Genomic DNA, 21,583 nt, shown 5'->3' with positions numbered 1-21,583 from the left:
ACTGAGCAGGTCTGTGATGAAAAAGCAGGAACTGAATCAAACGACACTTGTGGTTTTCTGGTTTGCCAAACCCTAATGAATTTATTTGTCGCCCAGTTTATAACAATGACACATGCATAGTGAATTTTAAATATCCATGAAAAGCTGATCTACCAGGATAGTCTAAACAAGTGGTTCTCAAATCAAACTTTAGAACCAGTTCACATTTTGTTGTTCCACAATCTACAGCAGTATTATCCATCCCGGTCCTTGGGGACCCACGTATGGTCCACGTTTCTGCTCCTGACAAACACATGGACTGTCTGCAGGTCCCCAAGGACCAGCTTGGGAAACACTGATTTACACACATATTTCTAAGTGATCGAGCGGCTTTATGGTGACCTTTCATTACCTGGGTTTGAGTTGCTGCTGACATGAACAAATACGTGGACTTATGGGGAGGGGATGAGGACCTGTTTGAGAACAACTGGCCTAAAAGGACAAACATTCTGTTTGCAAAGGAATGCAACTTATATCTCCCAATAACTATTACTATCACCATAAGTGAACCATTTCATATCGTGCTCAGTCAAGTTCACACAGAGTTATACTAGAACCTGCTCCAGACCAGAACCTAAACCCAGGGTATAATGGGCCAGAGAAGGAAGCCTGGACCACATGTAGGAGCTGGACCTGGTTGTTAAAGACTCCATAGAATGCCAAGATCCCCATTTGCTGGTCTACATAGACCCCAATGCGCCGGGCCTTGGGACCAGTGACCGTAGTCTCCTTCCCAGAGTGCCACACTGAGAATCCAGTCCCAGACCAGTATAGACCCCATGACTGGTTGTTATGACCCAGCCTGCAACTATCATCTGACCTCTTCCTGCCCAATTCCTTGTAGGTGACTCCAACAGTGATTTTCTGGCCATTCCACTCTACCTCCCAGTAGTAGGGGCTCCCAGCCAGTGGCTCCCGACATAAAATCTGCCGCCAATATTGGAAGCGGTCAGGGTGCTCCGGGTGGCCCTGGATCTCAGCCCGCAACGTTGCCTTTCTGTCTTTCTCGGACACACGGATGTGGCGGTAGGCAGTGTTGAGATCCAGGGTTGGCTCAAAGCGGTCTGTTGGGATAGAGGGAATTTTGACATATTAAACGAATAACCTTAAGGAAACATCTACATTGAGCATCAATCCAGCTTAAGTCTTGTGTCTTCTGCTAGAAGGCCTACAAAATGTTTCCTCTTTCTGGGATGAAGACATGAAATGAGACAATCAGATTTTTGTGGCAGTGGATTTTTATCTTTACAGGGCCAGCTTGGAATGAATCACATAAGCTAATCATTTAGCATTAAAAACTCACATTTTAAAAGTTCATCTCTTGTCTTGGGCTCAAGGGCTGGTGGACTGCTGCTGGCTGAGGCTCCACTTACTGAAAAATTGATTTTTTGAAAGCCAGGTCCATTGATTTGAAATGGTATTGCATCTGAAGTCTTTATAATCTGAAATAACTGTGTAATGTTAATACTGTGCAATATTATACACTTAATATCCTTGGTATACCCTCGTCAGAGGTGGATAGTTTAGGTCCAGAAAGTAAAAATCCAGACTAAGATTTTGTTTCAATCAACCAGTTGAGCATACAGAATCAGTCACAGAATACTTAACTGGTGGGTTGAAACAAAATCTTAGTCTGGACCTGAACTATCCACCTCTGAACCTCATTCAGCTTCCCCTGCAATGTTACTGGATTTTGATGCACATCTTGCTTTATTCACCTGTCATTTGGAATAGTTGCCTCACTTCATTTTGAGCTCCTTCAGCACCGGCATTGCTGGACACAGGAGGCAGAGGTCCTGTATCGTTCACTGTGAAAAAGAAAATGTCCATGTTGCAAAATCCAGCCACTTGGGACCCACTGATAACAGACCTTATAAAGATGACATTTACATAACATTACATTTTCTTGGTTATCTAAACTCAAGATTGATTCAAAAGATCACAAGAGCGGAATGGCACTCCCTCCAGAACTCCCTCTGGAAAGATAAATAAAGACGTGATTTTATTTTCCGGGACCAGAGAGCATTAAGCAGACTTACATGCCTGGAGCAGCCTAGCCGTACTGGCTTTTAGAAGCTCCTGCAGCTTCACCCTCAGCTCCACCAGGATGGCCTTTACGGCCCGGAGGGCATCCTCTGAGTCTGCCCCCACCTTCATATCTCCACCATCCTGGAATGGAGCTTCCAACATCTGGAAGTTCTGGACAGGCACAGAAAATATTCATACAACATGTGCAGCAAGCTTAAACTTTACATTGACTCTGCAGCTAAGGCAGCCCACTTCCAGATCATCATGTTAGGAGTGTTTCTCTACATATGACCATATTTAGAAATACTTAGGATTCCCAGTTTCTTCACAAGAAAAACATTTGCTCCACCTGAAAGCAATAAATCCCCAATGCCATTCCTGGACTGCAAGTCTGAAACACAATTTCCAGATTTCCCTGCTTAGATACACCTACTAAACATGGTGTTTAGCTGATTTGGATGCGTTTGAGCAGGGAAATCTGAAAACTGTGTTGCAGACTGGCCCTTCAGGACCAGTTTTGGGGAACCCTGCAATGAATTAACTAAGTTTAACAGAAGTATCCAATATAATATCAGTTAGGGATTAAATAACTACAGTAAAGAATAAATATATCTATGTTGTCATGACCCAACAGAAGCCAAACTATGATGAGCTATCTGAGAGTGTCCAAGTACCTTTAGGAAACACACACTGTCCTGGATGCGCATCAGCCAGTGCAGTTCTTCATCCCTCCTGCGCAGCTGTGCCACTTCCTGCTCCAAGCGTTGGATCTGCCCCTCACAAGAGGTGCTGGCTGCGCTCTCACGGGAACAAAGCAGCTCGTTCACTTGAGTACTCATCTGTTCCACATTGAGTACCAGCTCTGCAAAGATCTGACCACTTTCTCTCTGTAGAGCTTGAGAAAAGTCCTGAAACAAGCATATTTACAATGAGAGAGGGTGTTAAAGAGCAAACTAAAATAAAATGAAAATTACATGCAACAGTTTTAGACAAGTGCTTGACAAGCTTTTACAAAAAAAAACCTAACAGGTAAATCCTTGTACAAACTATCTTGAAAACAAGCTACCTCACAACATTCCTGCCACCAGGTACGTGTGTGTGTGTGTGTGTGTGTGTGAGTGTGTGAGTGAGTGAGCGGGTATACCTTCCTGGTCCCCATATGGGAAAACTATTTTATAAGAATCCGTGACTGCAATGAAAAAACTATAAATGCAAAAACTCTTGAATTTTGTTTGGTTACTTATGGTTATGGTTAAGGCAGGGTGGGGGTTAAGGTTGTCATAGTTAGCGTTAGCATTTTTCCCATAGAAATGAATGAGCGTTCCCCATAAGGATATGTTTACCTTTTACACTTTTATGTGTGTGTGCGTGTGTATGTGTTTGAGTATCTGCCCCTTTTCAATCACATAAGATCACCGTATTTGTTTTCGGCAACCGAGGGGGACCGCCCCCCACCCCACCCCAGTCGACTACCTGCCCCTTCTGAATTCTCTGCACCTGCCCCTAGCAGCAGATTTGCTTTAAAATTATATGGCCCGTGTGGGTACAGGGGGTGGAGGACGTTCACATACCTTGTACATTCTAGCCGTCTGTGGCAGACGTTGTAGGTCTCTTTCCTTCTGCTGGATCTTTCCCTGCGTGTCGGCCAGCATCTTAGCTACCTCCCGCTTTACAGACAGACCACAGGGATGACGGTCATCACCTCAAACCAACCAGACTGCAGTCACGTGAAATGTTAATACACAATGTTAGTTGGACTATAATGTTGATGAAGCCATACCTCCTTCTCCTTCTTCTCCTCTTCAGGACTGACCACGCAGTGGCCCTTATGCTCATGATTCTTGCACATGTTGCAGATGCACCGCTGGTCATTGCGACAGAATAGGTCCAACGGGCGCTGGTGATCCGGACAGAGCCTTGGGTTCCCAGGGAGCTTTGGGTACAGGCTTCTCTCACCCGGGCCCTCGTTCATCTCGTCACCTAGCGGAGCACAGGGCAGCGATGGTGCGGCCAGGCAAATAGGTGCAGGGCTTACCTCCTGCACCCTTATCTTCAGCTTCTCCATGGCTTCCACCAGTAAGGTGTTCTTGGCCAGCCTGGGCCGTGGGCTAAATGTCTGTCTGCACTGGGGACAGCTGTAGACTTTCTTTGCCTCCCCTCTGTCCCAGTGGCTCTGGATGCATGGCAAGCAGTAGGTATGTCCGCAAGGGAGAGTCGCAGGTTCGTGCAGCGTCTCCAGACAGACGGAGCAGTTAAACTCCAGCTCTGAACACCCCAAAGATGCCATGGGAAAGAGGGAGGGGTAAACTGGGAAGAAAAAAATAATAATCCTAGTGAAAGATCTGAGGAAAATAAGCTGAAATTGTCTGAGGATGAGGAACACAGCCTGAGAGCGAAGAAATAAGCAGAAAGTTCCCAGCCTGCGAACTATTACTGAGCAAACGGAAACCGCCTCCGATACTGGATAAGCTGGAAGGGCAGCCGGTTTTCTGGATCATCTGCATTCTTATTGATCCTGTGTTATGCAGCCTGGAACCTCTACCAAAGTTGATTTCATAGCATAGTTATGCAGGGGGAAAGGGCTTACAGAGGACCATCTGGCTAGACCAGTCAGGCATTACCAATCACAAGAGAAAACAGCAGCTGACACATCACGGACCCAAAGTACAGCAACACAGAAAAAGTGGTTGCACGTTGCATGTATGAATTAGAGCTCAGATAAAAGTCGCAACACACATTTTTCAGTAAGCAAACCATAACCTGAAGTTCGGGCTAGTATTTCCTTTCACTAATCACTGAAGTCCACCCACACACTGTGGAAAATTCAACCTGCGTTCCCCGCGTACTGTACCATTTCCTTTGGTGCTATAGCTTTGTTAGCTACACACCACAACAACAAATGGAAATTCATTTTTCATTAATGTATTTTGATTATAAATCCTCATATTATCAGAAACTCATTCACACTTTGCCACAACATAGAAATAAAATCCACTATTATGTGGTATTTATTAAGAATACCAAGTCGTTGCTGAAAAATTCTGTTTAAGGTGTTATATAGGTCTTGCTCACAGTTACTTCCTTAAGAAATGTAAACTGGATGCCTTACAACCCTGCATTTGCTTGACCACTGAACCTCGTCTAGTTATTAATTTAAATTAATTTATTTAATTAAGTGTGCTGGCAGTGGAATTTAAATAATACACGGGATGTCCATGAGCAGAGGTCTGGGACCTGATATGTATACATACATACATACACACACACATACATATATTCATGTATAAATGATTCTTGTATTCAGTCCTCATCGCTGTATATGATAAAAACGATAGACCCCGGATGAAAACACGGAAGTCAACAAGAATACTACAAAGCAGCCGCCGAAAATGGCAAAATAAGTGCTGCGGCGATATTTATTATCGCTTGTGTAAAATATGTAAAAGCATTTTTATAAGCTACATTAATTCGAGCCTATCGCTTTAAAAAATGACGTATTAAACCCAAACCAAGTCTTTCTTCCGCCATAATAGATTGTGACAGCTGAAGAGGTACTGCCGTGAAGTTGTATCTAATTGTACTTTATATTTTAAAGGTGAGCACCACTTCTTGCAATTAAAATATTATTTGGATTTGATTTGCATATCGGATTCAGCTGTCATTTTGAGCAATTATTTTGCAATATGTACTCAAGTAAGAAAGAACGAGGAACGAAGCCTTTGCGGTTCAGGCCTGCATTCCCCAAGTTTTCTGGTGAAGACAGCTGCCGACGAGTTACTGAAACGTCCTGAGTTTCTGCTTCATCAAAGGTGTAATTCAGCCATGTAATTTATGGCTGAACCGGGACACAAAAACGAGCTGCCGGCACTGCTTGTTCTCATGCAATCCTCAATGGGGTTACATTGTTTATAGCAGGGATTTGATTCTCTAGTTTTATAGAGGACGGTACCATAAAGATCACCTTTCATCTAGTTAATATCATTTGACCTTGAACTAGGTAACCTAAATTATAAATGGAACGGGAGCAGCACATTGCATTTGTATAGTGCGTTAGGGCAAATGACAGAATTAAACGTGGCTCATTAGGCTGCTGATAAGTCAACAGACTTACCTGAACATTAGTGGATTTTCGAAACTTTGGACATTTCGTCACACTTATATGGGTCTGTCACCTTTAGTCTAATTACCTCTGGTATAATCGCTACCTGCGTATCGATTGATAAACTGTGTTCGGTTATAAATTCTCAGCATAACTGGATTTTAATACTGTTGTCTCTCTTCAAGTTGAATTTAAAGGCGACATTCGGGCAAATTAGCTTAGATAATTCTGAATAGACGCTAGTTATTCAGTGGCATAGCAACACTAATTGATGGGTTTTTAATTTGTCGATCATAGTCAATCATTGATTGATACGACTGATATTGACCTGCATTGGTTTCTGCTGTTGGAAAGATTAAGTTTTTTCATTTGGAATATAAGAGTTTGATTTTGGTAGGTCTGCTGTAGATGTCAGCCTAGATCAGCAACTTTTTCACAATTTTTATTTCTTATTTTTGTGATTACAATGATTAAGGTGATGTACGTTTTTGTAAATTCAGCCTTAATCATACAGCTTTAATCTTTGTCAACATATGTATATAATAACTAAAACGTACTTAATTTTTTCCGTTTATTTGTACGGTGCCCTGTCCTGGACTGGCATCCCATCCAGGGTGTACCCAGGCTGTCTGAGATTCGCTTCAGGCCCCCCCGCAACCCCAAGATAAGTGCTTGAAAGATGGATGGATGAATGGATGGGTGCATTTGAATAGTGACACATTTCCACAGCTACATTAAGAACTTATACTTAAAATCAAATTTAAATATAAAAAATAACAACTATTTCAAGATGTTTAGGTATCCATTGTTGCAGACTCCGTCGTTCTGCCATAAGTCACAAAGGTCGCTGCTGCTCTTCAGTGGAATCCTGTCTGAACTCCTGCTTCTGAAGCAGGGCTGGATAAGAACAGGGAAGTTTTCCAGTTTGGGATGCTCCTTTTCCTCCAGTCCACTCCACATCAGAGAAAAGAGAAAAAAAGTGACAGTATTACCCAAGCACCAGCAAGGACTCTCTGTGCCATGTAGACAAGGTCTCTGCTGGTTTTCCTTTCATAGCCTAAATCATTTCACATTCAGGACAGGTGTTGGTGTAGTTTTTGAGAAACTTTACCAAAAGGTACCATTTCAAAGACCGAATCGAAAAGATTCCTTCTTAGGCAGACAGTTTGGCGCCAGAGGACAGCTTAGCACAAGAATTGTAAGCTTACTTCCTTCCCTGCATTCTTGGACACAACCTCTCTTTGAACGTCTTACTGGGAAAGATACCAAAAAATGCAGGCAGTCGAGTCTTAATGAAAGCCGGTTCTGTAAATGCCAGGGGGAAGACGGCCAGAACCCAACCACAAATGTGGAAACTGCATATAGTGTTACCTATGGTAATGAAAATGGGCAACTGGGTTTGTTTAACAAGAACACTTGTTCAAGCTGGACTCTTTCCCCATCGAAGGTCAGGCCTCACAGTGATGGTCAGATTCCCTTCAGTGGCTTGTGGGCCCATAGCCGCTGCCTACACCACAGTGCTGCTGTTCCAATCAGGACCAATCCCAGGCAGGCAAGCCTTAGAGAATGCCTGTCTGTAAAGAACGAAGCACGGTGTCGCCGTGCACTAGAGCCCAATGGGGCCTTGTATGAGAAGGACAGTCCTGGGAACTGGGCAGCAGTGCTGGTCTCCCTGTGCCTGGTGGAAGGCGAACCAGCCTTCCTGTTCACCCTCAGGTCCAGCACTCTCAAGGGGAGGCACAAGGGGGATGTCAGGTAAGGTACCCTGGGCTCAATGAGAGAGATCCGTGGTCATAGTTTTTTCCTTTTGTTGTTGCTGTTGTTAACAATTAATGTCTAGAACAGGGTTCCCCAATTCCAGTCGTGGAGGGCCAGTTTGCAGCTTTCCCTGCTCACACACACCTACTAAACCTGGTAATTAGCAGAGTTTAAATGCATTTGAGCAGGGAAATCTGCAGTCTGTTATTAGGGAACATTCCTCATTCTAGCAAGATGTCTAGTTCGTGTATGTGCTTTTGTTAGGGGTGGAGGGAAATTGATTATTAAATTGATTGATTGATTGTTAAAAATTCCCGGTTCTTCAGGGTGGTGATTTTTTATATCACCCTGAACTGAAAAATAAAATTTGAAATGTAAACCAAATGCAGGTTACTGTAATTGTCTTGGTCAGATTTGCTGCTGTTAATATAAGCTATGTACTGTGCAAAAGTCTTAGGCAGGAAAATGATGCTTAAATTATCTTCATGTTGGTGTAAAACCTATATTATGTCTGTCAAAGTGTGTCAGCATAGTCACTTCAACATCTCTCCTAAAGTCATCCCAGTTTTTGCAACAACAATCCATTCCATTTTTCTACTTGACCCGTACCCACCTCTTATAGCTAATCAATACCTCAGTGACTCTCGTAAACTAATTAAATTTATTAATTAATAGCGCTGGATGTGTAATGTAACAAATAGATGGAATGGCTGGGGTGGGCCTGAGGAGAGGTTTGGGATCTGAAGCAGTATTTATCTAACCTTCCAATAAGTTATCAGGAAATCTTGGGAGAATGGAGGAAATGACTCTTAATTTTCATGTCCTAATGTTAAATTGTTTTTGTTCTGAGCACAGAGTAGCTATAAACATTTCCTTTGACTGCCTAAGACTTTTACACAGTACGGTATGTTTGTTTCATATATAATTTCTGCATTAAATTGTGCAGTTCCATACCCCTTTACATGCGAAGTGCTTATTGACATCAGTCTAGATTTCACTGGTTTGGTGTTGCCTTCATAGGCTGGGTATGTTTAGTCACCTTGGATTGAGATTAGATGTGGACGACCTGCTCAGCTTTGCAGGGGGGAAGCGGGATCCTTCGGACGGAGATGTGGTCGACACGGCGCTGCGGGAGGCTCGTGAAGAGATGGGCATCACTGTTGCAGCGGGCAGCGTATGGGGCGTGTTGAAGCCACTTAGGGACTGGGTGAGGACATCCATGCCCCATTCAAAACTTAGTAACGCTCTTCAACCCATAAGTACTAGTCAACACAGTTTTAGGCTGCATTGGGATGAACTTTACTTTGTCCATTTCACCCCATAGAATTGTCTAAAGAAGGAACGGAATTGACTGTATGGATTTAGATTTAACTGTATTTGACTCTCCCTGCCGGCCCCTGGAGGATGGGCTCCCCCTTTGAGTCTGGTCCCTCCCAAGGTTTCTTCCTTCTGGGGAGTTTTTCCTTGCCACTGTCGCCTATGGCTTACTCACTGGGGGCTTTGGGTGGGGATGCTGTAAAGCGCTTTGAGACGATGTAATGTTGTGATAATGCGCTATACAAAAATAAATTTGTTGTTGTTGTTGTTATTTGAATTTCACATTATATACAAATTAAAATGGGTGTGACATGGTAAATACCTGCATTTGAAAAGGAGGCAGCATAATATTTTAGAATTAGAGATGTGTATCATTTGTATGTCATCTAACAATCCTGTTCCGAGATCCGTTTCGCTTCCAGTGTTTCAGTACATGTCACACCCTGAAAATGTATGAATGGCCTCAAGTATTAATTGCTGTTTGGGGCACAAATAACTTTGTTGCTACTCAAGTACAAATCGTGAGCAAATATAGTAACTGCATGAAATACATGAACCGTTATGATTCATGATGAACAAACATGAGATCAACCTGTAGCTAACACTTAGTTTCTGGTTAATTAATACATTAAGTAAGAGTGTACGACTACATTATATGTGCCCCCACAAGTAAAATGTTGCCTCTGCTTGATTTCTTTTTTTCAGTCAGGAATGATTATTGCCCCTGTAATAGCAAATCTAGGCCCCCTGGAGGCATTAAACTTCCGTCCAAATCCTGCTGAGGTAATGACTATCAGATTAATTTAATGTTTATGCATGATAGAAACTGTTGCGTTATTTTTTTTCAGTATATTGAAAAGTCCGGCTATTTCCACCTTATTGCATAACCTCTGATCTGCTCTGTTCTCCTCCTCCTAGGTGGATGAGATCTTCACCATCTCACTTTCTCACCTGTGCAGCCAGGAGAATCGTGGCTACACGCACTTCCGGAAGGGCGAGCACTACGGCTACACCCTTCCCGTGTTCCGCAACGGAAAGCACCGGGTCTGGGGGCTCACGGCCACGGCTCTGGACCACACGCTCAAAGTGGTCATGCCCCCATAATGCCCAGAGACAAGAAATAGCATCAAGGCTAATATAAAATCTTAATTTGATTTGATCCATGTGTGAAATGGGACAATTCATTTATGTAATTGGACTTTCTTTGTTTAGACCTGTATGGTCTCTATCATATTTGGGGCCTCCCAGTGTTTTTGCCAGCTGACACTGATCTGACACTGATCTGTTGATGTTCTCTTTGCACTATACCTCTCTAGAATAGACATTTCATGCCACTCGTGCAATTGTTGAGCGGTGTCACTGACCAATAAAACGGTAAAGTATTTTGAAATGTATTTTTTTTTGTTTGTGTATGTATGGACTGAATATAAAAGTTATTTTAAAATTTGAAAATGTAAAAAGAAAAAAAGTCATTTTATTAGAGAGCAGTCACATGGGTTATGCTTTATCACATTTTTTTCACACATAAAAATCAACGATTGTCAAATTATATCCAGATATTTGTGTGCAGTTTATTCTTAGGTTGTTAACACTTTAAAGTTATATGCACTTTAAGGAACTATTTTCAGATGAATCAAGAGGCAGCGTTTGAAGCCATATTTAACAGACTGCAAGAAGTACAATATTAAGATGTGCTTTCAGGAAGTGGGTTAGTGAGTTAGTAACTCTGGGAGAACTAACTGTCATCTCCTACATTCTTTTTCGAAATGCAAAAAACCCCCAAAGTTTTTGCCAGAAAAACCACAATTTTCAAACTGTTTACATTATTTTCCAGTACGTGTCATGCAAATGCACAGAATGTAGGCGAAGGTGCTCTGTGTGGCTGTGGTGCAGAACCTCAGCTTCTGTGGTATCTCAAGTTCTCATAAGAGTGTTTGTCATCATTTTGGCCTCTTTGAAGAAGGACAAACTTACAATGAGGTTGTCCCTCCTGTAAAAATGGCTTCAAGCCTGTATCACACTCTTACTGAGTGAACATCAGTTTGCTTTGAAGGTATTAAATTACTTAGAACGTATACAAATACCTATTACAGATGTAACGGGTATTTGCTCATATCACTGCTGTGTATCATTTATGACACAAAGTCATTGTTTCTACATTGAGCTGCAGTGCAGTGGTTCTCAAATTATGCAACATCGCCACCTATTGGTATGCAAAGGTATCTGTTACAGGGCTGAATTTAATGGTGCAAGGGTATGACAAATGAGAACCCGTAAAGTGTTACTGTCCTCACCAACAAACCTCAACCCCCCCACATATTTAACCATCACCCCCCTCAGTGTCACAAGGTGTAAAAAGTCTGAGAACTACTGCTTTAGTGCAAGAATTATGGAAAATTTTGGAATTATGGAAAATATTCACTCAGCTGGAGCAGGATTTTTTATCACACCCAACATCAATTATAGCAAAAACTTCTGTGAAAGAAGTGTAGACATTATTGAGTACACCTGAACCGTTGGTGTGTATGTGACAAGCTTCCAAATGTCATAGACTTAAGTTTTTGAGATGGCCCTGTGAACTCAGCACTAGCAAATAACCACTTCCTTTAAGAAACAAGCAACCACAACGAATGTGGTTGAGACAAATATGTTGACAAATCGGTTAACGTGACGGGAAAACTGAACATTTCAAACAAGTGCTGAAATCAAAGTGTTGTGGTTAAGTTTTTTGCCAATAAATAAAGAGAAAACTAAAGTAATGATAAGCTTTAGTCCAGTTGAACCTTTATAGAATGGTGTAGTTCTTTGTATGATACACTTGATCTTGCATGCAATAAAGGGCTTCTGTGCCTACTCAGCTAATCTCGTCAGGATGGTGATTTAGAAAATCTCTATGATTCTTCAGTTTAGATGTTTAAGTGGAACATATTTCAGTGTTTAACTTTTCCTAGTATTTTTAACATTTCCTAATTGAAAAAAACACTGGCATACTTAATGAGACATGTCTCTGATGAGCAGTGAGTCTAGTGAGACGGGGTTTTAGGATATCAGAGAGTGGGTCATGGTCCAGGGGAAGGTGCTTTAGGGCAGTGATTCCCAAACCAGTCCTCTGGTAACCCCAGATGGTTCATGTTTTTGCTCTCTCTCAATTTGCTGGGAGGGAGCAAAAACGTGTACCATCTGGCCATCAACGAGGACCAGTTTAAGAAACACTGCTTTAGGAGATGAGATCTGGGGGCCACCTTGGGAGCTAGGGTAGGGCACACTCCACCTGCTCACGGCCATCTGGAAAGAGCAGGCAGTTAAAGGGCCAGCTGAGAGTTAGCAGCTCCAGTGCCTGGCTGCACTGCTGCTGCGTGCTGATACAAATGGAGCGGCAGGGCTGCAGTACACCACCCTGTGGGCTGCACTGGGGCACCACTACTGCGCACACTAGCCTGCGCAGGGCCTGGAAACACGGCACCTCCATCAGCACCTGCCAAGATGATCACCGGAATCCCTGTTTGTCTCATCATCACTTTTTGTATGTGGGCATTTATGAAGGACAATGCATGCACACTTGTATTAGCTTACTTACTAAAGCATTTTTTATTGTAACACTTTAGATACCTTCATAATGCATTATAATGCATTCATAAAGTATTATAAACATGGCTATAACTGTTTGTAAAAAGGCAAAACAAATTATAGCCATGTTTATTAGCACTATAAATGCCTCATGAAGCACTCATCTATAATGCGCTATAGATACTTTCATAATGCATTATACTGACCATTATAATGTATTATGAAGGTATTTACAGTGCATTATAGTTGGGAGCATTCATAATGCATAATAAACATGGCTATAATGTTAGAAATAGTTATAGCCATGTTTAACACTTTATGAATGCATTATAATGTGTTATGAAAGTACCAATAATGCATTATGATGACTGCTTTAAGTGCTACCAGTTTTACTTTAAAAAGCTCTTAATTAGAGCTTTATTAACAGCTGGACTGGTTGAGGTGTCATACTGCCCGCTCAGTGCCTCCAATGCCAGGCTCACCTTGTACTGTCGGAGCACAGCAGAAGCCTCCCTCTGGTCAGTAATGGAGAGCCAGATGTTGGGGAATGAGGTGAAGTTGTAGCTCAGGCCGTGGCACATCTCCACCTTAATTGGCTCACAAGAGGAATCTAAGGTAGATGGTAAGGACACAATGTGCTGGGTTCTTGACCTGGCCTAAGATTTGTATTTTCTAAAAGTAAAATACAATTTTGTCATTAAAATATATATATTTACCATAATTTGTTCTGTACAATTCTAGTTAGCCAGTTAAAGTAATGTGTGTTGTACATTATGTTTTAATGTGTGAGAAGACAGTTCTTTCTGGGGGAGGTGTATGGTTCGGAACGTTAGGACTGAAGGTTGTTGGTTCGAATCCCTTAGCTGGCAGAGTGATGCCTCTGTTAGGTGCTTTGGACAAAAGCATTTGCTAAATAAATGTTGATGACCAATGACTTTGACCAAAGATAAGAAGATGGAAGATGGAAGGACACTTTTTTGCTCATTTATATAACAGAATATTTAGCAAACTGATAATTCCATCCTATTCTATTCTTCCTTCAATGGCACAAACAGCAGTTCCTTCTTTAGGATTAGAGCCAAAAGCATATCTTCGCAGGTATCGGTCTTTGACCTTTAGACCATCCTCTCCTGTGTGCTAGCAGCATGGATGGAGGTGTGAGAGCAATGCGGTGAAATCACCGAAAGGGACGTAGGTGGCATTGTGGCAGCCACGCTCGTCTGCACCATCTACGCAGTCGTTCCAGCCGTCGCACAGCCAGTTCTGGTGCACGCACTCACCACTGCCGCAGGTGAACCGCTCTGGGCTGCAGCTTCCTGGATCTGAGGAAGCAGGTGTCAGAATGACACCTCCACCCTGCAAGTCAGCAAAACCCCATAATAGTTTTGATTCCTAATTCGCACGGTTGACTTTGACTTCTGACAATTATTTATTAATTATATATTATATTAATTATTATATAATATTTAGATTAAATGCAAGGGTGTTGATTTGGGTATAGACAGTTTGGACGTACCCTTATCAAGTGGGGATACCATGTGTGTTTTCGGGGGTGGGGGGGAGTCGGGGCCTAATTTGGTCCCAACTAATGTTTATTTTCAAACCAAACCTAGATTACTGTTTCCCAATCTGGCAACCAAAGTCGGTCCATGCTTTTCATCCCTCTGAGGTCCCTGCCAGACTGTCCACATGGAAGGGAGCGAAAATGTGGACTGTCTGTCAGGGAGCTGGAAGGGAGCAAAAATGTGGACTGTCTGACAGTCCACAAGGACCAGACTGGGACTGCCCTTTATTAAATTAAATCTAATTATTATATAGTTATTTAGTATTAGGTGATTAAATAAATACTGTGACTGGGTGGGCTTTACAGGCATTTTCATAACAACAGCCAATGAGAGCAGAGCACACTCTCTGACAGGGCGATGGCCTGGTATGATGCAAGGAAGCCACTGTCCGCTACGCCTTCATCGGCCACGAACAGAACAGTCATCAGGGGTCCCGAGGAGGTCAGCTCAGGGGGCCGGCTGGTGCCACAGAACCTGGGACAGGCAGAATACAGGTGTCTTCCTCATGCCTCTCTGAACCACTAGGTGGCGCCAAATACCAATCATCTGTGTGGGACACCCTGCATGTGCTCAAACCATGCACAGGCACCACATATATTCCACATGCCAGCTTTTGAGCATCACATGCAAAATGCATTTTTACATCTACATACAATACACATACACAATTCTTATGCTTTACGTATCTGAATTTGAAAACAGTGACACTTCCGGTAGTCTAATATCTGTCTATTAGTGATGGCCAAAACAATGCTTCATGAACCATTTGCTGTTTTTTTTTTTACCCCAGTAGATTTTGCTGTTTGTTCAAAAATGGACTCAAAGCATGCCCCAAATCAAGCCAAGAGCACCATCTAGTGGCGACAGAAAATACAGCAAATGATTCACGAGGCCTCGTTTTCGTTTTTGGCAGTCCCTACTGTCTATTTTTCTGCATTTATTACTACTTTGTCATGCTCGGTGTTCAAATATTGATTAATAACATTAACTTCATTAGTCCCAGGAATCAAAAAAGTTAAAGTGTTTTTGCATATTGTTAGCACCTTTGGTTTCCTGAAAAGCGCTATAGATGCACATAAAATTATTATTATTATTGTTATTACTATAATTATTATTGTTGTTCTTCTTCTTTTTATTATTGTTGTTGTTGTTATGAATAATAACAACAACAATAATAATAGCAGTAGCAGCACTAATAGTAATATTAATTTAGAGGAAAAAAAAATGTAAGCACGATGAAAGGATTAAACAACTGTTGACAAAAAGTGCTTTGAAGAGATGGCATCAGACCTGCCCAGTACTCTGCCATCCCCTGTGCGTCCGCTGTCGTGCACTTCAACATAATCAAACTGGCACGTCTCCTGACTTTCCAGGCTAAAGTTGTGGAACTTCAGACTGATAACATGACCCTCTGCAACAGTTATCTGCCACCTGCACAGCTAATAAATGAAGAGCGAAAGAGAGATTTGTGGACAACTGTATGAAATACCAGCAAGTTGAACAGGTCTGTGTTGGTAAGGATAACAATTAGTTTATTAGACAGGCATGTATTTACCCAATGGTGAGGAAATATGGTAACACTTTACTTCAGGCTTACTTTAATTACTTGTTTTTAGTAATTTATAAACACATTCGTATCAGACAATAATGGATTCATAAAGCATTATAACCATGGCTATAAACATTTATAAAAAGGCATAACACATTACAGCCATTGTATTATGCATTCTGAATGCCTTATGAAGCTCTCATCTATGATGCATTTTAGATACCTGCGTAATGCAGCACAAAGCCTCCTTAATGCTTATACTAACTGCTATAATGCATTATAAAGGTATCTATAGTGCATTATAGTTGAGAGTTTCAAAACACATATAATGCATAATACATATGGCTATAATGTTTTATTTCTGTTGATAAATATTTATAGGCATGTGTATAATGCTTTATGAATCCATTATTAATTGTCCTGAATGTGCTTAGAAATGACTAAAAACATGGCCTTAATAAAGTTTTACCGGGATGATTTATATAAAAGTATAACTACGGGTTTAAAAGGTACTGGTTTACCTGCTGGTGTGGGTAAGGTTTGGGGTGGTTTGGACTTGACAGTGATCCCGCTGTTCCAGTCATTTGCCCTCCACAGTCTATAAGCAAAAAAGTACAACGTTATTTGTAGCCATGCCTGAAAATACCCACACCCTCCCCCAAGGCTGCAGCTCACTGTACCTTACTATTTATCCATTTCCTGTCAGTCGACTGACAATATATGTATCCCACTCTTTATCCTGCTCCATTATCTATCACCATTGTTTACTTTAATGGACTACATACTGTATATGCAGCCTTTCCCCCTTGTTTTGCACTTAAAATTATCTTGAAACTCTCCCCTGTAGTTAGGGGACAGTATTTTATGCCACTTTATACCTCTATATGGATGCAAAGCAAAGAATTTCCTTGTGTTAATATAGTAATTATGACTGAATATCAGTTTGCATTGAAGATATTAAATATTTTACAGTGTCTTCATTCTTTAAAGGAAACAGAATAATATAGGCAATGTGTTGTGGAGTTTACTTAATTTGAAGTAGAACAGCAGATGTAATGGGCATTTGCGCATATCACACTGCTGTGTAAAATTTATGACACAAAGTCATTGTTTTTACAGTGTAGTGCTTCAATGCAGTGGTTCTCGAAGTAAGCAACACAGCGACTCCTAGTGGAACACAAAGGTATCCCTATGAACAATAGGGAGTCTTGGTTGGTCTTAGAGATGTCAGGCAGCAATTTGGAGCTTTGATATGTTTGTCTTCATAGTTACCCTGTGAGTTTAGGTGTGCTTCACCTTTATGTTTGTATTTGCAGTTGGCCTCGTCGCTGCGGTCCTGGCAGTTGGGCTGTCCGTCGCAGACAGACACAGGAAATACACAGCGCCCACCATCACAGAGGAATTCATCACGGAAGCATCCCTCTGAGCGTCAGCACACAGAGACACACACAGCTGTCACTCTTACAGAGATTGCAGCCTTTACAGCAACTGCAAACCACAGCTATTATAAACACTTAATGTTTAATATCATTAAGCGCAAATAAATTCTTCCCCCATTCCTAAAATTATATTCCAAAGCCTAAGATGTACACTAGTGGCAATAATTGTGGAAACGCTTAGCATTTTTGGCATTACTCTCTAAAAATTACTAGATTAATATTGTTGGTAATGTTTGTAAATAATCAAAGAATGTTACAAATACCATACACTGGACACTAGGGTATGTTATCGGCGGAATCATAATTTCATTCACGGCTCAGGATGACAGCACGATATTATCTTTGACTAATAAATCCCCAAACTGCCTCAAATCTCATATGGCCTTTTTCCACACTTACCGTTATCTCTGTTTTTCCAAAGTACCCAAATCAGTCTATGCAATCTTAAAATTCTGCCCTTTCTGTAGTTACCCCAGGTTTAAATTAACCTCACCCTGCCTCCCCACCCCCTTATAATAATGTCCTCCAACTCCACGTCTATCATTCAGTAGAGTGCTTACTTTGGTGGGGCAAAATAGCCTGATACTGTGCGGTGAATCCACCACCCGCAAAGCTGCTGTCTGAACGGAATGTCACCCACACCGTGCTGCTGTTGGTGTTTACTGTAGGGGGCGCCACATTGCCACAAAATCTGCTGCGAAGGCGCCAGTTCAGGAGCACACAGATATATTAGTATTAGACAAGCTCACCTGATTTAATGCTTTGCAGTAACGTGTTTGCCTTTAAATGATTTAAAAGCAGCATTAACCAAAGACATATAAGCTTAAAAAAACAAATAGATATATGTAAGCTAAAAATTTATATATATAAAGACATATAAGCTAAAAAAACAGAGATGTGTAAGCTAAAAAATAATATATATATAAAGACATATAAGCTAAAAAAACAAATAGATATATGTAAGCTAAAAATGTATATATATAAAACATTGGCTTAGATGAACCTGGTGATGAAGGCGGCCTCCTCTATCTCCTCTCTGAGCTCCAGCCAATCAAAGAGACAGGGGTGGGGTCCCTCCACAGCCAGGGAAGACACACGCAGCTGGACCAGGGCGGGCGGGGGCACCCGGATCACCCACAAACAGAGGGTGTCTGGCGGGTAGGGACCGGGATGGTTAGGGGAGCTGAAAGAGCCAGCTGGGTCAGTGAGGATACCCCCACACTCTGGTGGCAGAGAAAAGGAAAAGAGAAGGGGGAGGAGCCAATGAAAGTATTTTACTGAGATCCAGCGCTCACAGAAAGTCGTGGGATGCTTGCTTAATTCTGTAACGATGTTGCGCCCGCATCCCTGACACAGTTAAACAATTCAGGGACATAGAAGCATCTCACAGGACACGCGGGGAAATGTAGAGACACAAATTCATCTAAACCACGTGGCTTTGGACTTCGGGAGTATGCATAGAGAATTCCGCACTCTGGAAGAAAAACCACATACACAGAGCAGTGATGGATAATAAACCCACAACCCCAAGAGATGTATTAATCACTGATCCACCCTTCATAGAAAAGTTATAGCTAAAGATCGGTCAGTCAGAAAAACAATCACCTCCTAATGGGTAATTCTGAACAGGACCAGGGGCTTGGAGCCGATCCCAAGCAGCACAGGGCACAAGACTACAGAACACTAGGTAGCCAAATGATGCTTCATGAACTATTTTTTCATGCTGTATTTTTGGCCCCACTAGATGGCGCTCTTGGTATGCTTTGGGGCATACTTTGAGCCCTTTTTCACTTTGAGCACCATCTATTGGCATCAGAAAAAATAGCAAATAGTTCATGTGGCTGCGTTTGGTCATCACTAGAGAACTCCATCACAAGACACACAGACACAATTTCAAGACACAAAGTAACCTAACTGTGTCAACATGGGCAGAATGTTCAAATCCCACCCACACCATAGTGGCAAGATTTGACCCCCTACCCAGGACGTGTGAGACAACAGTGCCACCCACTAAGGCGCCATTCCACCCATGACAAAAACCATGCTGTCCAAAATTACATACAAAATCCCGCTTGGATAGACTTACTAGGAGAAGCAACATCTACTTCCACATGTGAAACATCTGTGAAGTATGGAGAGCTAGATCTCGTGGGTACAGATAGGAGAACTCCACTCGATGAACCTAATGGAGTCATGATCACTTCTTCCTGAGCGTTTTCATCCTTTACGTCTGGGTGATCGCAGGAGAAGAAGCTGTAACCATTAAATCTGCTCTATGGCAGTGATTCCCAACCCGGTCCTTGGAGACCCACAGTTTTGCTCTGTCCCAGCTCCCTGTAGGAGGGAGCAAAAATGTGGGCTGTCTGGCAGGGAGCTGGGTGGAAGCAAAAACATGGACCGTCTGTGGGTCCCCAAGGTCCGGGTTGGGAAACACTGCATTATTGAATTAAATCCAAGGAATCAACAATTGAAACAAATGAATTAAGCCGGTTATTTAAGGCAGCACATAATTACATGTGGAGGTTTATTCTTCGTTTACAGTAACACTGCCCAGTGCCATTATCACCATACTCACATTGATTGTTCTGCCATGTAACACTGACAAACCTACACTGGACTCTGCACTTACTTATGAGGACGAGAACAAGGACCAGACCCATGACTGTGATTAACAGCAGGATGAACAGAGCCACCAGAATAGCCCCGCAGCCGCTGCAGGGTCTGCGCAGACGCATCAGGCTGAAATCGAGCCACCCATGCGCTTTTTGGAGTGGAATAAAATATAAGTGGATAACAAATGTTAAGCAGTGATCTGCATTTCATGTAACACACTCAAAGTACACTCAGGCCACTTAATTAGGTACATCTGATTAGCACTAAATAAAACACCCATTACCGTACAAACAGACTGAACTCTTCATGGAATGATATTGTAACTATGATTTACCATTAGGAGGAGTAAGCTGTTTGTGTTACCAAGCAGGTGTACCTAATAAAAAGGCTAGAGTGTATTACAGTATATATTTAGCAGTACATATATGTACAAACAGCATTTTCTTAATTCTTCATTGGAATAACAGCTGGAAATAAATCTCCAGTGAAAGTTATATACATTGTTTTACAAACCTTATTTTAATTCATAAATTACACAAGCAGGTACCCAATTAAACTGCTGATGAGTGTATATTTTATTCATCAGTTAGCATACTATACTACGTAATTCAGCTCACCAGTAGCTGGCCTCGACTCAGCATTAGTGAGAGATTTGTCCCATTCCCTGCTGTCTTCTAATTCTAAATGACCTTCGACTTCAAAGGCAGGGTTGAGAAAAACACTCTAGATACATAAGAAACAGTTGAAATTACCGCTGAAATTATATTAACAGCAAAAAAGAAAATCACAGAATTGTACAGTTTATATGTCACATATTGCAACCCATATTTCACAACTGCCAATACCGCGATGTTCCTACCTTACAGATGTCAGATGATGATATTTCCACAGTGACGTTTGTGAGCTCCGTCATTTTGGTGGCAAGTCAGATTGTAAGATAATACGTCTATCTCAGGTTCCTCTCGGTGGCAATCTGTACTGTGCTGGATGGTGCGATGACAACGAACAATTAAAATGTTATTGCTATAACAGCACTTTGATGAAATTGTCGAGTTTTACAAACCGTTCGTTCTAAAAAATAACAACAAAAGAATGCATTTGATTATTATTATTTTTTTTTTTACCGTTTTCCCGTTTGTACTGGGGAGAATCTCCAACAAAGTGCGTGAAGTGTAACCCCCCCCCCCCCCCAAAATTCCCCCCTCAACAAAGCCGAATCAGCTGAGAGCGATGAATAGGTCAGCGAAAGGTTATTTGTACCATGAAATTCTCCAGATTCCGAGCTTCGCGTTTTTCTTAGTGTTCCTTCTGTTTCCAGAAATCTGTTATATTTTACCTAAATATTTTGTACAAAAAAATCGCCTTAAGATATTTTGTAAAATTCATTCTATATAATTTCAGTATTTATTTACTAATTTCCTTGTTTTTTGTACCTTTTGTATGCATGAGTGTCTTCCACAGATGGTAAGATTTCCTTCCATAATTTCAAAAGGTTTAGGTAGTGTGATGTTTCAGAATTTTTGCCCTGTGATAGATGGACAGCACATTCAGGTTGTGGCCTGTGGGTGGATGGATGGATGAATGGATGGAAATATTTTGAACATATATT

General features: G+C 41.7%; 3 protein-coding genes across 6 annotated transcripts; 1 reads left to right on the top strand and 2 right to left on the bottom strand.

Moving 5' to 3' along the window:
• Positions 1–53: 53 nt before the first annotated feature.
• Positions 54–6,266, bottom strand: ftr86 (finTRIM family, member 86). The gene is made up of 8 exons (XM_023833462.2): positions 6,179–6,266; positions 3,848–4,374; positions 3,639–3,734; positions 2,742–2,975; positions 2,079–2,238; positions 1,758–1,847; positions 1,343–1,411; positions 54–1,103 (listed from the first exon to the last, which is right to left on the bottom strand). Exons 2-8 carry the CDS (start codon positions 4,352–4,354, stop codon positions 565–567), a joined length of 1,695 nt encoding a protein of 564 aa, XP_023689230.2. The 5' UTR covers positions 4,355–4,374; positions 6,179–6,266; the 3' UTR covers positions 54–564.
• nudt8 (nudix hydrolase 8) lies at positions 5,493–10,635 on the top strand. 4 transcript variants are annotated; one of them, XM_023833464.2, is made up of 5 exons: positions 5,493–5,662; positions 6,780–7,921; positions 8,999–9,131; positions 9,947–10,024; positions 10,160–10,635. In XM_023833464.2, exons 2-5 carry the CDS (start codon positions 6,957–6,959, stop codon positions 10,343–10,345), a joined length of 1,362 nt encoding a protein of 453 aa, XP_023689232.2. In that variant the 5' UTR covers positions 5,493–5,662; positions 6,780–6,956; the 3' UTR covers positions 10,346–10,635. The 4 variants fall into 4 exon arrangements, with proteins under 4 accessions (XP_023689232.2, XP_023689234.2, XP_023689231.2 ...); XM_023833466.2 differs by lacking the exon at positions 5,493–5,662 and adding an exon at positions 6,371–6,641; XM_023833463.2 differs by lacking the exon at positions 5,493–5,662 and having other exon boundaries at positions 6,371–7,921.
• Positions 10,636–10,730: 95 nt separating this feature from the next.
• On the bottom strand, positions 10,731–21,158 carry mfrp (membrane frizzled-related protein). Its single transcript, XM_023833522.2, has 14 exons — positions 21,099–21,158; positions 20,834–20,957; positions 20,592–20,697; positions 19,991–20,122; positions 19,448–19,591; positions 18,365–18,584; positions 17,922–18,055; positions 17,219–17,344; positions 16,444–16,520; positions 15,664–15,812; positions 14,717–14,847; positions 13,990–14,124; positions 13,291–13,418; positions 10,731–12,716 (listed from the first exon to the last, which is right to left on the bottom strand). The coding sequence occupies exons 2-14, from the start codon at positions 20,885–20,887 to the stop codon at positions 12,492–12,494; spliced, it is 1,761 nt and encodes a 586-aa protein (XP_023689290.2). The 5' UTR covers positions 20,888–20,957; positions 21,099–21,158; the 3' UTR covers positions 10,731–12,491.
• Positions 21,159–21,583: the final 425 nt, after the last annotated feature.

Source organism: Paramormyrops kingsleyae, chromosome 17 (genome assembly GCF_048594095.1).
Source record: "Paramormyrops kingsleyae isolate MSU_618 chromosome 17, PKINGS_0.4, whole genome shotgun sequence".
Lineage (NCBI taxonomy): Eukaryota > Metazoa > Chordata > Actinopteri > Osteoglossiformes > Mormyridae > Paramormyrops > Paramormyrops kingsleyae.
The sequence above is the reverse complement of the archived record's forward strand: the minus strand, read 5'-3'. Positions and strand labels throughout refer to the sequence as shown.

What these genes read in the sequence shown, in the direction of transcription:
- mfrp (XM_023833522.2), bottom strand. Translation starts at nt 20,887, where the DNA reads ATGACGGAGCTCACAAACGTCACTGTGGAAATATCATCATCTGACATC. An exon ending in AACCTTACCCACACCAGCAG is followed by an intron (nt 15,813 to 16,443) that starts GTAAACCAGTAC and finishes TTCATTTATTAG; the next exon opens with CTGTGCAGGTGGCAGATAAC. An exon ending in CTGTGCTCCGACAGTACAAG is followed by an intron (nt 12,717 to 13,290) that starts GTGAGCCTGGCA and finishes TCATCTTGGCAG; the next exon opens with GTGCTGATGGAGGTGCCGTG.
- nudt8 (XM_023833464.2), top strand. Translation starts at nt 6,957, where the DNA reads ATGTTTAGGTATCCATTGTTGCAGACTCCGTCGTTCTGCCATAAGTCA. An exon ending in AGGCACAAGGGGGATGTCAG is followed by an intron (nt 7,922 to 8,998) that starts GTAAGGTACCCT and finishes CGACCTGCTCAG; the next exon opens with CTTTGCAGGGGGGAAGCGGG. An exon ending in TGAAGCCACTTAGGGACTGG is followed by an intron (nt 9,132 to 9,946) that starts GTGAGGACATCC and finishes TCTTTTTTTCAG; the next exon opens with TCAGGAATGATTATTGCCCC.
- ftr86 (XM_023833462.2), bottom strand. Translation starts at nt 4,354, where the DNA reads ATGGCATCTTTGGGGTGTTCAGAGCTGGAGTTTAACTGCTCCGTCTGT. An exon ending in ACAGTGTGTGTTTCCTAAAG is followed by an intron (nt 2,239 to 2,741) that starts GTACTTGGACAC and finishes GTGCCTGTCCAG; the next exon opens with AACTTCCAGATGTTGGAAGC. An exon ending in GCAACTATTCCAAATGACAG is followed by an intron (nt 1,412 to 1,757) that starts GTGAATAAAGCA and finishes TCAATTTTTCAG; the next exon opens with TAAGTGGAGCCTCAGCCAGC.